The sequence below is a fragment of the Capricornis sumatraensis genome, chromosome 1 (genome assembly GCF_032405125.1).
Source record: "Capricornis sumatraensis isolate serow.1 chromosome 1, serow.2, whole genome shotgun sequence".
Lineage (NCBI taxonomy): Eukaryota > Metazoa > Chordata > Mammalia > Artiodactyla > Bovidae > Capricornis > Capricornis sumatraensis.
Genome location: NC_091069.1, coordinates 252,219,516 through 252,240,599, shown reverse-complemented (window position 1 = coordinate 252,240,599; position 21,084 = coordinate 252,219,516). Strand labels below are relative to the sequence as shown.

The window sequence follows — 21,084 nt, the reverse complement described above, 5'->3', positions numbered from 1 at the left end:
GGTTTGTGACATTGTACAGGAGGCGGTGATCAAAACCATCCCTAAGAAAAATAAATGCAAAAAGGCAAAATGGTTGTCTGAAGAGGCTTTACAAATAGCTGAGGAATGAAGTAAAAGGCAAGGGAGAAAGGGAAAGATATAACCAAGTGAATGCAGAGTTCCAGAGAATAGCAAAGAGAGGTAAGAAGGCCTTCTAAAATGAACAATGCAAAGAAATAGAGGAGAACAACAGAATGGGGAAGATGAGAGATCTCAGGAAAACTGGAGTGATCAAGAGAACATTTCATGCAAGGATGGGCACAATAAAGGACAGAAATGGCAAAGACCTAACAGAAGCAGAAAGATTAGGAAGATGTGGCAAGAATACCTAGAACTATGCAAAGAAAGTCTTAATGACCCAGATAACCACGATGGTGTGATCACTCACCTAGAGCCAGACATCCTGGAGTGGGAAGTCAAGTGGGCCTTAGGAAGTATTACTACAAAGAAAGCTAATTGTGCTGATGGAATTCCAGCTGAGTTCTTTCAAATCCTAAAAGATGATGCTGTTAAAGTGCTATACTCATTGTCAGCAAATTTGGACAACTCAGCTGTGGCCACAAGACTGCAAAAAGTCAGCTTTCATTCCAATCCAAAAGAAAGGCCACACCAAAGATGTACAAACTACTGTACAATCATGCTTATGCTAAATGCTCATTTCTTATTTTGCATTTCATAAGGTTACGCTCAAAATCCTTCAAGCTAGGCTTCAGTGCTACATGAACTGAGAACTTTCAGATGTGCAAGCTGGGTTTAGAAAAGGCAGAGGAACCAGGATCAAATTGCCAACATTCACTGGATCATGGAGAAAGCAAGGGAATTTCAGGAAAACACCTACTTCTACTTCACTGACTATGCTAAAGCTTTTGATTGTGTGGATCACAACTAACTGTGGGAAACTCTTAAAGAGATGGGAAAACCAGACCACCTTACCTGTCTCCTGAGAAACCTGTATACAGATCAAGAAGCAAGAGTAGAACTGGACATGGAACAATGGACTGGTTCCAAATTGGGAAGGGAGTACATCAAGGCTGTATACTGTCACCCTGCTTATTTAACTTCTTTGCAGAGTACATCATGCAAAATGCCAAGCTGGATGAATCACAAGCTGGAATCAAGACTGCTGGGAGAAATATCCAGAAACTCAAGACGTGCAGATGATACCAACTTTATGGCAGAAAATGAAGAGGAACTAAAGAACTTCTTAATGAGGGTGAAAGAGAAGAGTGAAAAAGCTGGCTAAAACTCAATATTCAAAAAACTAAGATCATGGCATCTGGTCCCATCATTTCATGTCAAATAGATGGGGGGAAAATGGACACAGTGACAGATTCTACTTTCTCGGGCTCCTAAATCACTGAGAACAGTGACTGCAGCCATTCTCATTAAATTAAAAGACGCTTGCTCCTTGGAAGAGAAGCTATGACAAACCTGGATAGTATATTAAAAAGCAGGGACATCACTTTGCCAACAAAGGTCCGTCTAGCCAAAGCTATGGTTTTTCCAGCAGTCAGGTACAGATGTGAGAGCTGGACCATAAAGAAGGCTGAGCGCTGAAGAACTGATGCTTTCTAACTGTGGTGCTAGAGAAGACTCTTGAGAATCCCCTTGACTGCAAAGAGATCAAACCTGTCAATCCTAAAGGAAATTAATTTCTGCATATTCACTGGAAGGACTGATGCTGCAGCTCCAATACTTTGTCCCCCTGATGCAGGGAGTCAACTCATTGGAAAAGACCCTGATGCTGGGAAAGACTGACAGCAAAAGGAAAAGGGGTCGGCAGAGGATGAGATGGATAGAAAGCATCATGCACTCAATGGACATGAATTTGAGCAAGCTCCTGGAGATAGTGAAGGACAGGGGAGCCTGGCGTGCTGCAGTCCATGGGGTCGCAAAGAGTCAGATTCGATCTAGCAACTTAACAACAAGAGGGACATAAAAATATGCTAAATATCACTAATCTTGAGGAGAAGGCAAATCAAAACCACTACAACACACCATCTCACACCCATCAGAATGGCTACTATCAACAGGACAAGAAACAACAGGACTAGGTGAAGGTGTGGAAAAAGGGAACCGTTGTGCACAATTTGTGGGAAAGTAAACTGGTGCAGCCACTGTAGAAATCAGTATGGAGGTTCTTCAGAAAATTAAAAATGGAACTACCCAATGATTCCATTTTTCGGTGTTTATTGGAAGAAAACAAAAATACTAACTTGAAAAAACATATGCACCCCAATGGTGCTTCCCTGGTGGCTCAGAGGGTAAAGTGTCTGCCTGCAATGCAGGAGACCTGAGTTCAATCCCTGGGTTAGGAAGATCCCCTGGAGGAGGAAATGGCAACCCCCTCCAGTACTCTTGCCTGGAAAACCCCACGGACAGAGAAGCCTGGTAGACTACAGTCCGTGGGATCGCAAAGAGTTGGACACGACTAAACACTTTTCATTTCATTTCATGTTCAATGCAGTATTATTTACAACAGCCAATATTCTTAAGTGTCCATCAATGGATTAATGGATAAAGAAACTGTGGTACACACATACGATTATTACTCAGGCATAAAGAAGAACGAAATCTTACCATTTGCCAACAATACAGAGGGACCTGGACAGCACTGTGCTAAGTGAGATAAATCAGACAGAAAAAGCCACAGGATTGCTTACATGTGGAAGCTAAAAACAAAAAAAAAATGAGCTCATGGACAGAACAGATTGGTGGTTAGCAGAGGTGAGGGGTGGGGGTAGGAGAAATGGGTGAAGGGAGTCAGAAGGGAGAAACTTCCAGTTATAAGTTGAACAAGTCCTGGGGATGCAGTGTACAGCGTGGGACCACAGTGAATGCTGGGTCGTGTATTTGAGAGTGTATTTGATAAGAGTACATCCTAAAAGTTCTCATCACAAGAAAAAATTTCTGTAGCTGTGTTATGGATGTTAACTAGATGTGTTGTTGTGATTATTTCACTATACATACAAATATCAAATCACTATGCTGTACACCTGAAACTAATACAGTGTTACATGTCCATCATATCCCAATAAAAGTGAAAGTCGCTCAATCATGTCTGACTCTTTGTGACTCCGTGGACTATACAGTCCATGGAATTCTCCAGGCCAGGATACTGGAGTGGGTCGCCTTTCCTTTCTCCAGGGGATCTTCCCAACCCAGGGATCAAACCCAGGTCTCCCACATTGCAGGCGGATTCTTTACCAGCTGAGCCACAAGGGAAGCCCAAATCCCAATAAAATTTTATTGCTGATTTTTAAGATGTGATACTGGTACTCCTTTTTTTAAAGAAATAAATACTAAAATTTACAGGTAAAACTTCTGAGTCTGGGATTTCCTTCAAAGTCCTCCTGAGGGAGAAGCTGGGAGGGCAGGTGGGGTACAGATGGTTCCTGGGCTGGTCGGTGTTGATTGAGGCTGACAAGTGGACACATGGGGGCTATCACACTCTTCTTTGTATGACTGGTATATTAGTAATATTCCACAATGAAACACTGAACATCTTCACTAAGTATAAACGTTGTCAGCATTAGTAGAAAAACTGGTCCTCTGACACTCAGGGCTCTCTGGTCTCCCTGATGGTGGACTTAATCTGCTTCGTAGGCGTGTCCTTACCCTGCGGGCTGAGGCTGAGCACATGCCACACAACTGCCCGAAGCTGTTGGGACACCAGGCGGCTCTCTGGAGAGCTGCCAGGACTGAACTCACCCAGAGATTTGGAGAGACACCACTGTCCACAGCAGCCTTATCTATAATATCCCCAAACCGACAACCCAGTGTCACCAAGATATGGACAAACAAGCAAACTCAACTCAACTCAGCAATAAAAAGGGATGAGCCACTGACACACGTATCACAAGGAACCTCATGAACGCGCCACGAGGAAGAAGCGGATCAGGAGCCCACACTGAAACTTGGCTGTACGAAGCCCTTGGTGGGGGGCAGAGCTTAGGCCCCGACACACAGCAGCTGGTAGTTCCCCGAATGGTGTGAGTGCTCTTAGCTGTGGTTACTGGGGCATGTACACCTGTCAAAATTCATCAATCTGGACCCCTGCAAATCCGCTCTTTCCATGTGTAAGTTATACTCAGTGAGCTAAGTAAACAACGTTCCCTGACCGCACATATAGTCTGTGCTCTTCACTGAAGGCAAAGTTCACTCCCAGCCCCACAAAAGACTTGCTGCTTCTAATTATTTAAGAAAACGAATGTGGATGTGCAGGGAGTGGCAGCGTGTGGGTCTCACGAGATGGGACACACCGGAACCCCTCTGGGCAACACCTCCAGCTGCAGCACACATTTGCTGGAAACATGGCACCAGTGGGTCCCAGGTCCTGCTCCACACCCCAGGGACGGCGGAACCGTGGGCCCACGCCCACCTGCAGCACGCGGCTCATCCACTGGAAGCTGTCCTCCTCAGAGGCATCAGGCCGCTGCTCCGCCACCAGCACAATCCGGTCGTCATGGAGCACTGTCACAGAGAACACTGCGATCCTGGGGGAGGAAGGGAAGCGATGACCACCCAGCATGATCGGGTGCAGACACTCCACCCCATGAGACGCAAACTGCGGTGGGGCTGGAGGGAGACGTGGTCCACAGAATGTAAAAGGAACCAAACCTCCTCCAATGTGGAAAAATGAGTTTCCATTCACAAAGCAGACAGGACCTGGGTGCAGAGAAAAAATGAGGCTCACACTATTAAAGAAATTTCTCCTTAATTGTAATGTTAAGGCATGCAATGATTTTTTTCATGTAAAAATGTGTGTCCAGAAGATCTATTAATTACATAATTTTTCAGTCCAGCTGATGAAATCTCTCACTGTGCGTGACTCTGCGCACGTCTGTGACTGACGTCTGTGGACTTGTATTTCGTGTCTTACTGAAGAATTCGACATGTTCGCCTTCTCTGTGTGTTGCCTTTTTCTTCCTTTAGACTCGAGTAGATTCTTTTCCCTCACAAGATCAGTAGCTGGCACGTCTGCTGCGTGAGCTCTGGGCCTCATGGACCTACCTACTCACTCATTCCTCTAGCCACTGAGCACACAGGTGCCCACATGCACACACACACACACACACACACTCTCTCTCTCTCTCTTTCATACAAGCTTCACCCAGTATTAACATTTCCTCACTTTCACCCATCTTATTTCCTTAGTACATTACCTGAAAGTGTTTGCATGAAAACAATCTTTGTTATAAAACTTCCGAAACCTATATACCCAAGACCATTTTCACTGCAACTGAACAATTAAGTGACATCTTGGGATGAATATATTAAAATCTAGGCTAAAAGTTCCTCTGAAAACCTTAAACATCACTGCATGTCATCCTCTCGCTCCAGGCCCTCTTCTGGGGTGTCTGGCGTATCCTGGCTGGAGACCCACCCCGTGGCTGCCTCCTCCAGCCACAGGTTCACACATGCATCGCCCCCCCAACCCCCGAGGTTACTGTCTGGATGCCAGCCCCGCTCACTTCACTTTTCTCTCAATTTTTCTTTTAGACTTTCTATTTCTTCACTTTTGGAGCAGTTTCTTCTTCTGGCTTTCCAGCTTATCGGCTCACTCCCCGGCCACCTCTGCCCCACATTTATTCCACCTACTGAACAACTGTTCTGTTGTGGTGCCTTGACCTCACATTGCAAGAGTTCCTGCAGGTATCCGCTCAGTGCTCAGCTCCTCTATGGTGAAGGCAGACAGGTTGCCTCTCCAGCCACAAACGCATCCACCCCACAGCCCAGTCAGCCACTGGGCCAGTGTCACCCTCCCAGTGTCATCAGCTATCGTTGGCCACGCCAGGCAGTCTCCCTGACGTACCAGGAGCATGTGCGGGTTACCCAGTGTCCCCTCCATGGGCACCTATGCCAACAGTGCCTCCAATTTGTGTGTGTGCCCTGTGCCCCAGCTCTAGGATGCACACAGCCACCAGTTCCACTGCCCAGCTGGCTTCCCCCAGGTGGTCAGTCACCCACAGCCATCACCCCAACCTGGACAAGGGCCGGCAGCCATGCTGACCCCTCATTGGCAGAATTTCCTGATGGTTTCTTTAAGGTATAATGGACATGAGTTTGAGCAAACTCTGGGAAATAGTGATGGACAGGGAAGCCTAGCGTGCTGCAGCCCATGGGGTCACAAAGAGATGGACACAACTGAGTGACTGAACGACAACAACATATTCACAGGAAGGCTCTGGCCAGGCTCACAGGCATCCTTGTTTGAGTAACAGAAGCACCCCCATGAGAAGAATAACATGAAATAGGTGGCTGAGTGGGCCAACCGGGAATGGAACCCCTCCCCCAGGACAAAGAGCCCTGAGCTGGACAGGCTGGACAGGGCCCTTCCTCCCCATCCCAGCCGCCTGGGGCCCCGACTGGCTGGGCCGTCTTATCTGCTCTCCGGATGAGAACCCGTGAAGTGCCTGCCTGACACACTCAGGGAAGGTAAACTGACTCGACCTCAGGAAAGCAAGGCCCCTGGTAACTCAGGGAAAGGCCTCCATTCTGGCCTGCATCCCTGAGGTTCTGCGCTCAGGCACACAGCTCCTGGGTGCTGCTGGCCCAGCCTCCATGCCCAGGCCTTGGTCTGGGTCTCACCCTTGAGGAACCGTGAACTCTGCAGATGGTGAGGACTCTGACTCAGGCATCCTCCTGCAAACATCGTCCTGTTCTTTGCGAAGTTCTCCGATGTACAGGTATTATTAGGTTTTGCGTATTCACAGCACCGGGCTCTCCTTCCACTGTGGGGACCTCTCGAGGGTTAAGCAGAGAAGGAACCTAAAGGTGAGGCAAGGGGACCCGCGCATCACCTGCCTCTGTAGACAAACTTCATGGGCTCCACGGCCAGTGCAGTGGCCACCACGTCATCCGCGTTGTGTCTACGAAATCCCACCACCATCAGCCCGTCCAGCTTGCCCACGACGAAGACCAGGTCATCCTGAAGGCAACGACACTGGTTGGGCAGAGGACACACAGCAGGCCCTGTGGCTCAGCCCGCAGACCAGGTAACTCAGACAGGCCCTGCACGCCCCTTGCCCACAGTGACAGGAAACACAGGTGGGGTGACCCAGGGTGCAGGGGCCCTAAGCCTGGTGTGCTGGAGTGGGGATCGGGGGGGTCCAGAGCAGGCATCAGTGCAGGGAAGGTCAGAGGTGGGCACACAGTGAGGGTCAAGTCTATAAAGCACTCAAGGTTATGGACAGGGAACCCCAGCATGACAGCACTGATGGCTGGGCAGGATGGGATTCCGTCATGGGGCCTGGGCACTGTGGACATCAAACAGACCCCTCCCCAGCTCTGAGCCTGGCTGGTGGCCCGGGTTTGGCAGCAGGACACACTCACAGGCCCAATGAAGCCCAGAAGCCCCGTCCTGGTGAAAGGTCGGTCGGAGACAGGTGCTCCCCCAGCGGTGACCGGGACAGTCTGCACAGAATGCAGAGGACAACAGTCCTAGAAGGGCTATCACCACATCTCCCTGGAGGGGACGGGGCTCCCTACCCAACCCCACCCCACCCTGAGGCCAGAGGCCCTACCAGCTGGCATGGCCTCCATCAGGCTCCTGCCAGCATGGACTCCAGGGCCCAGGCTTCCCCTCCCACCCCTGTGAAGGCACTGAATTCTCCTGAGGATCCAATGGCTCCAGACCCGAGGCCAGCTCCCCCAGGCCACCCAGGGTCCCTGAGGGCTGTAGGCACCCCGAGGAAGGCCACACTCCTACACGCCTCGCCCACCCTCCTGCCACTGCTGTGGGGCCCGCAGGGACCTCAAAGACGTTTTTGGTGATCCCAAGCAGCCCATAGTACGCTGTCGCCGTCGCACTGGAGTCCACACAGATCTCTCCAACTTCATCAGTTTTGCAGAGATGAGGGGTACCCTCCACCTTCACAACACACACGTTGGCTGAAGAGAGAAAACAACCCTGGAGATCACGCACACACAGACACTGAGGTGGACCATCCAGAGACCTGTGTGAACAGCACCTGCAGGGTAGACACCAACAGTTGTGCTCCCCCGTGGAGACTCACACCCCTCTGGCCACGAGCCTGCGTGCTCTGTAGTGGTTCGTGCAGGTGACAGAAACTGCTCCCAGTGACATGGGCTCTGTAGTCACCCTGCACTGCCCTCCTGAGCCCTGTGAGATGGGAGATGCTACTGCACACCTCCGTCTTTGAGGCCGGCTCACACTCCAGACCTGACAACCCCACCTCAGTGCAGGTCCCTCCTGTGGCCCCTCCCACAGCCCAGTGACCCCCTTCTGTCTTTGCCAAGGAGCACCCCTACCAACATGGCCACCTGCAGCCCAGCCCTTGGCTCTGGGTACCCTGCCTGTCTGGCTCCTGTAGCCCTGGTTACCAGCCTGGCCACAGAGCAGATGTCCAGAAAGGCCTTGATGAGACTGACATGCACACCAGAATGTGCAGCATCCCTTGAATGGAACCCAGTCGCTCAGGCAAGAACCAAACACCCACAGTACCGGGTAAAGTCCAGCCTTCACCTCCACCTGAGGATTCCCTGACTGACTCTCATCTCCAGGACGAGTGAGGAAGACACGCAAGAAGACTGTCCGGGGGATGGGGGTGGACCCTGGGTCAGTCTCTTCTGCTGGTTCACAGGTCAGGTCATGGCATCAGAGGGGCAGGGAGCAAGGGCGGTGCTGCCGCCTGGCCTGTCGCCTAGATACACACACTTGCACACAGTCCAACCTCCCTCCCACGTCACGACCAGACAAAAAGGCACAAACCCTGCACGTCCTGGGGACAAAACCCTGGGGCTGGCTCAGGGGAGGACTATGCACCTGACTCAGAGCTGCACCCGTCCTGTCAATACACACACCTGGGGGAGCATGCACGCACGCATGCACACAAACACACACACCCTGGGCAGCAAGAACACACATGCACGCACACGGAGGTGGGGCACGCACACATATACACACCTGGTGGAGCACATACACACATACACACATACACCTGGGGGAGCATGCACGCACACACACCACACACTCTCAGGGCAAAAAGCACATGCACACACCTGGGGGGGGCATGTGTCCACATGCGTGCACACACACACACACCCAGGGCAGCAAGCACACACACGCATATGGGGGGGCCCACACGCACATGCACACACACACACACCTGGGGGAATGCACACACATACCCAGGGGGCATGTATCTGCACACATGCGTGCACACACACACGGGGGGGCACACACACACAAATACACATACCCTGAGCAGCACACACACTTGGGGGGCACGTCTGCACATGTGCACACACATGCACACAAAGGGGGAGCACCCACACACATACCCAGAGCAGCAAAAACACATGCGCACACACACACACGGGGGACAGAGCATGAACACACACACACACCCCCAGGGCAGCACATGTGTACGTGTACACACACCCAGGGTGGCACCAGTGCATGCACACACACACACTCACCCCTAAGGGGACCACATATGCATCTGGGGCAGCACATGTGCATGCACACACACATACACAACCCTGGGGGAGCACACACACACCCAGGGGGGCACATGTGTGTACACATATACGCACACCCAGGGCAGAACACACACACACAGGACCATGTGCACACATAGACGCTGGTCCAAGTTTAAGAATAAAATGAGCCCCACTATGAAAGTCCTTATACTTTCAGTCAGAAGAATCATCTCTTTTAGTATTTCATCAATCTTTTAAAAAATTCCTGTGTTCACCTCACAAAAGCTAAGAATCACTAAGACCTTGTTTCGTACTCCATAAGATGTTTATCCTTGAGTCCCTGCTTCTGCAGAACCTGTTGTGTCATTGTTCAGTCCCTAAGTCATGTCTGACTCTTTGTGACCCCATGGGCTCCAGCATGCGAGGCTTCCCTGTGCTTCACTATCTCCCAGAGTTTGCTCAAACTCATGTCCATTGAGTCAGTGATGCCATCCAACCATCTCATCCTCTGTCTCCTCTTCTCCATCTGCCCTCAATCTTTCCCAGCATCAGGGTTTTTTCCAATGAGTCAGCTCTTCGCATGAGGGGGCAAAGTATTGGAGCTTCAGCATCAGTCCTTCCAATGAATATTGAGGACTGATCTCCTGTAGGATGGACTGGTTGGATCTCCTTGCAGTCCAAGGGACTCTCAAGAGTCTTCTCCAACACCACAGTTCAAAAGCATCAATTCTTCGGCATGCAGCCTTCTTTATGGTCCAACTCTCATATCCATACATGACTACTGGAAAAACCATAGCTTTGACTAGACGGATATTTGCTGGCAAAGTGATGTCTCTGCTTTGTCTAGGTTTGTCATAGCTTTTCTTCCAAGCAGCAAGCGTCTTTTAATTTCACGGCTGCAGTCACTGTCCACAGTGATTTGAGAGCCCAAGAAAATAAAGTCTGTCACTGTTTCCATTGTTTCCCCATCTATTTGCCATGATGTGATGGGACCAGATGCCATGATCTTCACTTTCTGAATGTTGACTTTTAAGTCAGCTTTTTCACTCTCCTCTTTCATCAAGAGGCTCTTTAGTTCTTCTTTACTTTCTGCCATTAGGGTGGTGTCATCTATGTATCTGAGGTTATTGATATTTCTCCTAGCAATCTTGATTCCAGCTTGAGCTTTATCTAGCCTGGAATTTCACATTATGTACTCTGAATGTAAGTTAAATATGCAGGGTGACAATATATAGCCTTGACATACTCCTTTCCCAATTTGGAACCAGTCCATTGTTCCATACCCAGTTCTCAGTGTTGCTGCTTGTCCTGCATACAGATTTCTCCGGAGACAGGTAAGGTGGTCTGGTTTTCCCATGTCTTTAAGAATTTTCCACAGTTTGTTGTGATCCACGTAGTAAAGGTTTTAGCATAGTCAATGAAGCAGAAGTAGATGTTCTTCTGGAATTCCCTTGCTTTTTATATGATCCAGTGGATGTTGGCAATTTGTTCTCTGGTTCCTCTGCCTTTTCTAAATCCAGCTTGCACATCTGGAAGTTCTCAGTTCAGGTTCTGTTGAAGCCTAGCTTGAAGGATTTTGACCATTACCTTGCTAATATGTGAAATGAGTGCAATTTTGTGGTAGTTAGAACATTCTTTGGCATTTCCCTTCTTTGGGATTGGAATGAAAACTGGGCTTTTCCAGTCCTGTGGCCACTCCTGAGTTTTCCAAATTTGCTGGCATACTGAGTGCAGCACTTTAACAGCATCATCTTTTAGGATTTGCTCATCTGCAGAACTGATGAGTCCTTGATTGGGGTAGACATATATATGCAAGGGAAAAAAGACAACTCACTTCTCTAAAACAGTAGAACTCAAAACAAATCTATTAGGTTGGTGCAAAAGATCAGTTTTGCACTGTTGAACTTTGCCTTTTGATATTGGAATAGTCTTAAATAAATGTGGTTGTTATACATCATTTTAATGCACATTTTTTTGTATGTTTTTCTGCTAAGAAATTATGTTAGACAAAAAATTCGAGTGTTTTTTTTTTAAATTCAAGTTCAAAACAGGTCATAAAGCAGAGGAGACAACTCGCAACATCAACAATGCATTTGGCCCAGGAACTGCTAACAAATGTACAATGCAGTGTTGGTTCAAGAAGTTTTGCAAAGGAGATGAGAGCCTTGAGGATGAGGATTGTAGTGGCCAATCACTGGAAGTTAGCAATGACCAACTGAGAGGATCATCGAAGCTGGTCCTCTTACAACTACACAAGAAGTTGCCGAAGAACTCAACATCAACCATTCTATGGTAGTTCAGCATTTGAAGCAAATTGGAAAGGTGAAAAAGCTCAGTAAGTGGGTGCCTCATGAGCTGACTGCAAATCAAATAAAATCATCATTTTGAAGTGTCATCTTCTCTTATTCTACACAATAACAACGAACCAATTGGACTGTGATGTGAGACAAAAAATGGATTTTATATGACAACCAGCAACAATCAGCTCTGTAGTTGGACGGAGAAGCTCCAAAGCACTTTCCAAAGCCAAACTTGCCCCCCAAAATTGTCACGGTCGTTGTTTGGTGGTCTGCTGCCGGTCTGACCCACTACGGCTTTCTGAATCCCGGTGAAACCATTACACCTGGGAGGTATGTTCCGCAGATCAATGAGATATACTAAAAATGCAATGCCTTCAGCTGGTATTGGTCAACAGAATGACCCCAATTCTTCTCCATGACAACGCCCAACTGCATGCTGCACAATCAATGCTTCAAAAGTTCAATGAAATCAGGCCACAAAGTTTTGTCTCATCTGCCATATTCATCTGACTTTTCGCCCACTGACTACCACTTCTTCAAGCATTTCGACAACTTTTGCAGGAAAAATGCTACCACAACCAGCAGGATGCAGAAAATGTTTTCCAAGAGTTCATCAAATCCCGAAGCACAGATTTTTATGCTATAGGAATAAACAAATTTATTCCTCACTGGCAAAACTGTGTTGATTCCCTAAGATGGCAGAGGAATAGGACGGGGAGACCACTTTCTCCCCCACAAATTCACCGAAAGATCATTTGAATGCTGAGCAAACTCCACAAAACAACTTCTGAACGCTGGCAGAGGACACCAGGCACCCAGAAAGGCAGCCCACTGTCTTCGAAAGGAGGTAGGACAAAATATAAAAGATAAAAAGAGAGACAAAAGAGTTAGGGATGGAGCGCCATCACAGGGAGGGAGTCATGAAAGAGGAGAAGTTTCCAAACACCAGGAAACCCTCTCACCGGCAGGTCTGTGGGGAGTTTTGGAATCTCAGAGAGCAACATAACTAGGAGGAAAAATAAATAAATAAAACCCATAGATTACGTGCCTAACTGCAGCTCCCACTGGAGAAGTAGCGCACACGCTCGCATCCGCCACCAGCAAGTGGGGGCTGAACAGGGAGGCGCGGGATGCACGCTTAGGTTAAGGACCGGGCCTGAATGTCCTGAGGACAATCTGAGGGAGCTAACATGAGATAGCAACCCCAACTGTGGGATAGTCAGAGAGGGAAAAAAGAGAGAGAGAGAGAGAACTTTCCCACGAAAAGCTCTAACCTAAGGCACTGCCTGGCCCACTCACAGAACAAAGGACTGAGCGAATACCAGCCAGCCCATCCCCTGCCAGAGGCAGGAAGGCAGGAGGGCAACAGCCAGAGCCAGAAAGGGGCAATCTTGGCCCCAGGGATGGCATCCTTTACCAAACTGTGAGCAGGCTCCCAGTTGCTAACTAAGTCTTCCTGGAATGCTGGATGGTTGACATCTGCCAGGAGGGTTGCAGTCAGAGATCAGCTCCCCAGAGGAGACACAACTCACCTGAGATGGCACTCCCGCTGTACACCCAGGAAACTAAGTGGCTGGGACTAAGGAGGTGATAAGAGGCACTGCCCCACGTGGGGAGAGTGCGCTCACCAAGCACCTGGTCACCTGAGCTGCTCAGACCTGGGAAGGGCACAAAACGCAGGCTGAACCGAGTCTGTGCCTTTGTGGAGTACCTTAGAACCTGAACCTGAGCAGCTTAGACCTGGGAAGGGCACACAACCCAGGCCTGCTTTAGAGAGTTGCAGAGCAACCTGGAGCCTAAGCAGCATAGACTGGGAAAGCACACACGTGGTGAGTGGGGGCAAACCCAGTGTGGCTGAGACACTGCGAGCACTCCCCACACACACCAGTGATATTCGTTTGCAGTGTTCCTCCCTCCCACAGCACGACTGAACAAGTGAGCCTAAATAAGTGACCACCTGTGCCCCCCTGTTTCAGGGCAGAAATTAGACACTGAAGAGACTTGCAAACAGAAGAAGCCAAAAGAAACAGAGGGAACCGCTTTGGAAGTGACAGGTGCAACAGATTAAAACCCTGTAGTTAGCACCGACTACATTGGAAGGGGCCTACAGCCCTTGAGAAGTATAAGCTGGAACAAGAAATTATCTGAAACTGAACTGACCCCACACTGCCCTCAACAGCTCCAGAGAAATTCCTAGATTTATTGTTACTATTATCATTTTTTTAATTTAAAAAAATTTTAAGTCCTTTATTACCCCCAAAAGACACTTACTCCTTGGAAGAAAAGTTATGAGCAACCTAGATAGGATATTGAAAAGCAGAGACATTACTTTGCCAAAAAAGGTCCGTCTAGTCAAGGCTATGGTTTTTCCAGTGGTCACATATGGATGTGAGAGTTGGACTGTGAAGAAGGCTGAGTGCCAAAGAATTGAGGCTTTTGAACTGTGGTGTTGGAGAAGACTCTTGAGAGTCCCCTGGACTGCAAGGAGATCCAACCAGTCCATTCTGAAGGAGATCAACCCTGGGATTTCTTTGGAAGGAATGATGCTAAAGCTGAAACTCCAGTACTTTGGCCACCTCACGTGAAGACTTGACTCATTGGAAAAGACTCTGATGCTGGGAGGAATTGGGGGCAGGAGGAGAAGGGGACAACCGAGGATGAGATGGCTGGATGGCATCACCAACTTGATGGACGTGAGTCTGAGTGAACTCCGGGAGATGGTGATGGACAGGGAAGCCTGGCGTGCTGCGATTCATGGGGTCACAAAGAGTTGGACATGACTGAACGACTGAACTGAACTGAACTGAGTTTTCATTTTTATAACCTACTGCTGCTGCTAAGTCACCTCAGTCGTGTCCAACTCTGTGCAACCCCATAGACGGCAGCCCACCAGGCTCCCCTGTCCCTGGGATTCTCCAGGCAAGAACACTGCAGTGGGTTGCCATGTCCTTCTCCAATGCATGAAAGTGAAAAGTGAAAGTGACATCGCTCAGTCGTGCCCGACTCTTAGCGACCCCATGGACTGCAGCCTACCAGGCTCTCTCGTCCATGGGATTTTCGAGGCAAGAGTACCTACTATTACCTTGCAAAAAAAAGACCCTATTTTTAAAGCAAATTTCATACATATTTTTTAAATTTTTCTGATTTTGTTTTTTTAATATTGTATTTTTGAGAGTCTAATCTTTACTCTAGATTTTTAATCTTTGCTTTTTGGTATTTGTTATCAATTTTGTATCTTTAAGAATCCAATCTTCAGTACCCATTTTTATTTTGGAGTGTGATTACTGGCTTGATTGCCCTCTCCCCCTTTGACTCTCCTTTTTCTCCCCTAGGTCACCTCTATCTTCTCCCTCCCCCTTTTCTTCTCTACCGGACTCTGTGAATCTCTTTGGGTATTCTCGGCTGTGGAGAACACTTAAGGAACAAATTACTGCCTAGATCTGTCTCTCTCCTTTTGACCCCCCTCTTCTTCTCCTGGTCACCTCTATCTCCTTCCCCCCTCTTCTCTTCTCTGTGTAATTCCGTGAACATCTCTGGGTGTTCCAGGATGTGGAGAGCACATAGGGAAGTGATTACTGGCTAGCTTGCTCTCTCCTCTTTTGATTCCCCCTCTTCTCCTCCTGGTCACCTCTATCTCCCTCCTCCTCCTTCTCTTCTCCTTGTAACTCTGTGAACCTCTCTGGGTGTCCCTCACTGTGGAGAATCTTTTCTCCACTAACCTAGATGTTTTATCATCGGTACTGTATGGATGGAGCAGTCTTGAGGCTACTGTAACAATAAGACTGAACACCAGAGTCAGGAGGCTTAAATCCAAGACCGGAGAACACCAGAAAACTCCTGACTCCAGGGAACATTCATCGATAAGAGCTCATCCAAAAGCCTCCATACCTATACTGAAACCAATCTCCACCTAAGAGCCAACAAGTTCCAGAGCAAGACATACCATACAAATTCTCCAGCAACGCAGGAACATAGCCCTGAGCTTTTATATACAGGCTGCCCAAAGTCATACCAAACCCAGAGACACCTCAAAACTCACTGCTGGACACTTCATTGGGCTCCAGAGAGAAGAGATCCAGCTCCACCCACCAGAACACCAATGCAAGCTTCCCTAACCAGGAAACCTTGACAAACCACTTGTCCAAGCCCACTCACAGGGAGGAACCTCCTACAATAAAGAGGAACCACAAACTGCCAGAATACAGAAAGGCCACCCCAAACATAGCAATCTAAACAAGATGAAAAGGCAGAGAAATACTCAGCAGGTAAAGGAACATGATAAATACCCACCAAACCAAAGAAAAGAGGAGGAGATAGGGAGTCTACCTGAAAAATAATTCATAATAATAATAGTAAAAATGATACAAAATCTTGAAAACAAAATGGAGTTACACATAAATAGCTTGGAGACAAGGACTGAGAAGATGCAAGAATTGTTTAACAAGAATCCAGAAGAAATTTAAAAAGTCAATCAATGATGAATAATGCAATAACTGAGATCAAAAGCACTCTGGAGGAAACCAACAGTAGAATAACGCAGGCAGAAGACTGGATAAGTGAGGTGGAAGATAGAATGGTGGAATTAAATGAAGCAGAGAGGAAAAAAGAATGAAAAGAAATGAGGATAACCTCAGAGACCTCTGGGACAATGTCAAACACCCCAACATTCGAATCATAGAAGTCCCAGAAGAGGAAGACAAAAAGAAAGGCCATGAGAAAATACTTGAGGAGATAATAGCTGAAAACTTCCATTTTAATGGGGAAGGAAATAGCCACCCAGGTCCAAGAAACCTAGAGAGCCTCAAACAGGATAAACCCAAGGTGAAACACCCCAAGACACATACTAATGAAATTTACAAAGATCAAACACAAAGAACAAATATTAAAAGCAGCAAGGGAAAAACAACAAATAACACACAAGGGGATTCCCATAAGGATAACAGTTGATCTTTCAATAGAAACTCTTCAGGCCAGAAGGGAATGGCAGGACATACTTAGAGTGATGAAAGAGAAAAACCTACAAACCAGATTACTGTACCCAGCCAGGATCTCAGTCAGATATGAAGGAGAAATTAAAAGCTTTACAGACAAGCAGAAGCTGAGAGAATTCAGCACCATCAAACCAGCTCTTCAACAAATGCTAAAGGATCTTCTCTAGACAGGAAACACAGAAAAGGTTTATAAACTCGAAGCCAAAACAACAAAGTAAATGGCAACGGGATCATACTTATTGGTAATTACCTTAAATGTAAATGGGTTGAGTGCCCCAACCAAAAGACAAAGACTGGCTGAATGCATACAAAACAAGACCCCTACACATGCTGTCTACAAGAGACCCACCTCAAAACAAGGGACACATACAGACTGAAAGTGAAGGGCTGGAAAAAGATATTTCACGCAAATAGAGACCAAAAGAAAGCAGGATTAGAATACTCATATCAGATAAAATAGACTTTAAAAGAAAGGCTGTGAAAAGAAACAAAGAAGGACACTACATAATGATCAAAGGATCAATCCATGAAGTTCAGTACAGTTCAGTCGCTCAGTCGTGTCCAACTCTTTCCGACCCCATGAACTGCAGCACGCCAGGCCTCCCTGTCCATCACCAACTCCCGGAGTTCACTCAAACTCACATCCATCAAGTCGGTGATGCTATCCAGCCATCTCATCCTCTGTCGTCCCCTTCTCCTCCTGCCCTCAATCCCTCCCAGCATCAGAGTCTTTTCCAATGAGTCAACTCTTCACATGAGATGGCCAAAGTACTGGAGGAAGATATAACAATTATAAATTTACATGTACCCAACATAGGAGCACTGCAATCTGCAAGGCAAATGCTAACAAGTATGAAAGTGGAAATTAACAGTAACACAATAATATTGGGAGACTTTAATACCCCACTCACACCTATGGATAGATCAACTAAACAGAAAATTAACGAGGAAACACAAACTTTAAATGATACAATGAGCCAGTTAGACCTAATTGATATCTACAGGACATTTCACCCCAAAACAATGAATTTCACCTTTTTCTCAAGTGCACACGGAACCTTCTCCAGGATGGACCACACCCTGGGTCATAAATCTAGCCCTGGTAAATTAAAAAAAAACTGAAATCATTCCAAGTGTCTTTTCTGATTACAACGCGGTAAGATTAGATGTCAACTACAGGAAAAAAACTATCAAAAATACCAACAAATGGAGGCTAAACAACACGCTTCTGAATAACCAACAATCACAGAAGAAATCAAAATATACATAGAAATGAATGAAAATGAAAACACAACAACCCAAAAACTATGGGACTCAGTAAAAGCAGTGCTAAGGGGAAGGTTCACAGCAATACAAGTTTACCTCAAGAAACAAGAGAAAAGTCAAATAAATAACTTAACTCTAACATAAAGCAACTAGAAAAGGAAGAAATGAAGAACCCCAGGGTTAGTAGAAGGAAAGAAATCATAAAAATTAGGGCAGAAATAAATGCAAAAGAAACAAAAGAGATCATAGCCAAAATCAACAAAGCTAAAAACTGCTTCTTTGGGAAGATAAATAAAATAGACAAACCATTAGTCAGACTTATCAAGAAAAAAAGGGAGAAGAATCAAATCAACAAAATTAGAAATGAAAATGGAGAAATGACAACAGACAACACAGAAATACAAAGGATCATAAGAGACTACTATCAGCAACTATATGCCAATGAAATGGACAACTTGGAAGAAACGGACAAATTCTTAGAGAAGTATAACTTTCCAAAACTGAACCAGGAAGAAACAGAAAATCTTAACAGATCCATTGCAAGCACGGAAATTGAAACTATAATCAGAAATCTTCCAGCAAACAAAAGCCAGGACCAGATGGCTTCACAGCTGAATTTTACCAAAAATTTAAAGAAGAGCTAACGCCTATCCTACTCAAACTCTTCCAGAAAATTGCAGAGGAAGGTAAACTTCCAAACTCACTCTATGAGGCCACCATCACCCTAATACCAAAACTAGACAAAGATGCCACACAAAAAAGAAAACTACAGGCCAATATCACTGATGAACATACATGCAAAAATCCTTAACAAAATTCTAGCAAACAGAATCCAACAACATATTAAAAAGATCATACACCATGACCAAGTGGGCTTTATCCCAGGGATGCAAGGATCCTTTAATATCTGCAAATCAATCAATGTGATACACCACATTCACAAATTGATAGATAAAAACCATATGATTATTTCAATAGATACAGAGAAAGCCTGTGACAAAATTCAACATCCATTTATGATAAAAACCCTCCAGAAAGCAGGCATAGAAGGGAACATACCTCAAGATAATAAAAGCCATATATGATAAACCCACAGCAAACATTATCCTCAATGGTGAAAAATTGAAAGCATTTCCCCTAAAGTCAGGAACAAGACAAGGGTACCCACTCTCACCAATACTATTCAACATAGTTTTGGAAGTTTTAGCCACAGCAATCAGAAAAGAAAAAGAAATAAAAGGAGTCCAGATTGGAAAAGAAGTAAAACTCTCACTGTTTGCAAATGATATGATGCTCTACATAGAAAACCCGAAAGACTCCACCAGAAAATTATTAGAGCTAATCAATGAATATAGTAAAGTTGCAGGATATAAAATTAACACACAGAAATCCACATTCCTATACACTAACAATGAGAAAACAGAAAGAGAAATTAAGGAAACAATTCCATTCACCATTGTAATGAAAAGAATAAAATACTTAGGAATAAATCTACCTAAAGAAACAAAAGACCTATATATAGAAAACTATAAAACACTGATGAAAGAAATCAAAGATGACACAAATAGATGGAGAAATATACCATGTTCATGGATTGAAAGAATCAGTATAGGAAAAATGAGTATACTACCCAAAGCAATCTATAGTTTCAATGCAATCCCTATCAAGCTACCAAAGGTATTTTTCAGAGAATTAAAACAAATAATTTCACAATTAGTATGGAAATACAAAAAACCTTGAATAGCCAAAGCAACCTTGAGAAAGAAGAACGGAACTGGAGGAATCAACCTGCCTGACTTCAGGCTTTACTACAAAGCTACAGTCATCAAGACAGTATGGTACTGGCACAAAGACAGAAATATAGATCAATGAAACAAAACAGAAAGCCCAGAGATAAATCCATGCACCTATGGACACCTTATCTTCAACAAAGGAGGCAAGAATATATAATGGAGAAAAGACAATCTCTTTAACAAGTGGTGCTGGGAAAACTGGTCAACCACTTGTAAAAGAATGAAACTAGAATACTTTCTAACACCATACACAAAAATAAACTCAAAATGGATCTAAACATAAGACCAGAAACTATAAAACTCCTAGAGGAAAACATAGGCAAAACACTCTCTGACATAAATCACAGCAGGATCCTCCATGACTCACCTCCCAGAATAATGGAAATAAATGCAAAAATAAACAAATGGGACCTAATTAAACTTAAAAGCTTTTACACAACAAAAGAAACTATAAGCAAGGCGAAGAGACAGCCTTCAGAATGGGAGAAAATAATAGCAAACGAACCAACTGACAAAGAATTAATCTAAAAATATACAAGGAGCTCCTGCAGCTCAATTACAGAAAAATAGACAACCCAAGCAAAAAATGGGCCAAAGATCTAAACAGACATTTCTCCAAAGAAGACATACAGATGGCTAACAAACACATGAAAAGATGCTCAACAGCACTCATTATCAGAGAAATGCAAATCAAAACCACAGTGAGGTACTACCTCACACCGGTCAGAATGGCTGCTATCAAAAAGTCTACAAACAATAAATGCTGGAGAGGGTTTGGAGAAAAGGGAACCCTCTAACACTGTTGGTGGGAATGCAAACTAGTACAGCCACTATGGAGAACAGTGTGGAGATTTCTTAAAAAACTGGAAATAGAACTGCCATACAACCCAGCAATCCCACTGCTGGGCAAACACATCGAGGAAACCAGAATTGAAAGAGACACGTGTACCCCTATGTTCACTGCAACACTGTTTACAATAGCCAGGACATGGAAGCAACCTAGATGTCCATCAGCAGATGAATGGATAAAAAAGCTGTGGTACACATACACAATGGAATATTATTCAGCCATTAAAAGGAATGCATTTGAATCAGTTCTATTGAGGTGGATGAAACCAGAGCGTATTATACAGAGTGAAGTCAGTCAGAAAGAAAAACACCAATACAGTATACTAATGTATATATATGGAATTTAGAAAGATGGTAACAATGACCCTATATGCAAGACAGCAAAAGAGACACAGAGCA

At 45.8% G+C, this 21,084-nt stretch overlaps 1 protein-coding gene across 5 annotated transcripts in view; it reads right to left on the bottom strand.

Moving 5' to 3' along the window:
- Positions 1 to 21,084, bottom strand: part of DIP2A (disco interacting protein 2 homolog A) — a 115,771-nt gene that overhangs the window by 30,192 nt on the left and 64,495 nt on the right. For 3 of the 5 annotated variants that reach the window (XM_068975682.1, XM_068975665.1, XM_068975673.1), the window contains exons 19-22: positions 7,796 to 7,932; positions 7,375 to 7,455; positions 6,843 to 6,970; positions 4,421 to 4,535 (exon numbers count right to left, since the gene is read on the bottom strand). In XM_068975682.1, coding sequence (XP_068831783.1) covers positions 4,421 to 4,535; positions 6,843 to 6,970; positions 7,375 to 7,455; positions 7,796 to 7,932 — 461 coding nt within the window. Of the gene's footprint in view, positions 1 to 4,420; positions 4,536 to 6,746; positions 6,971 to 7,374; positions 7,456 to 7,795; positions 7,933 to 21,084 lie in introns of those variants that run through there. The other 2 variants (XM_068975689.1, XM_068975696.1) reach the window with 1 other exon arrangement.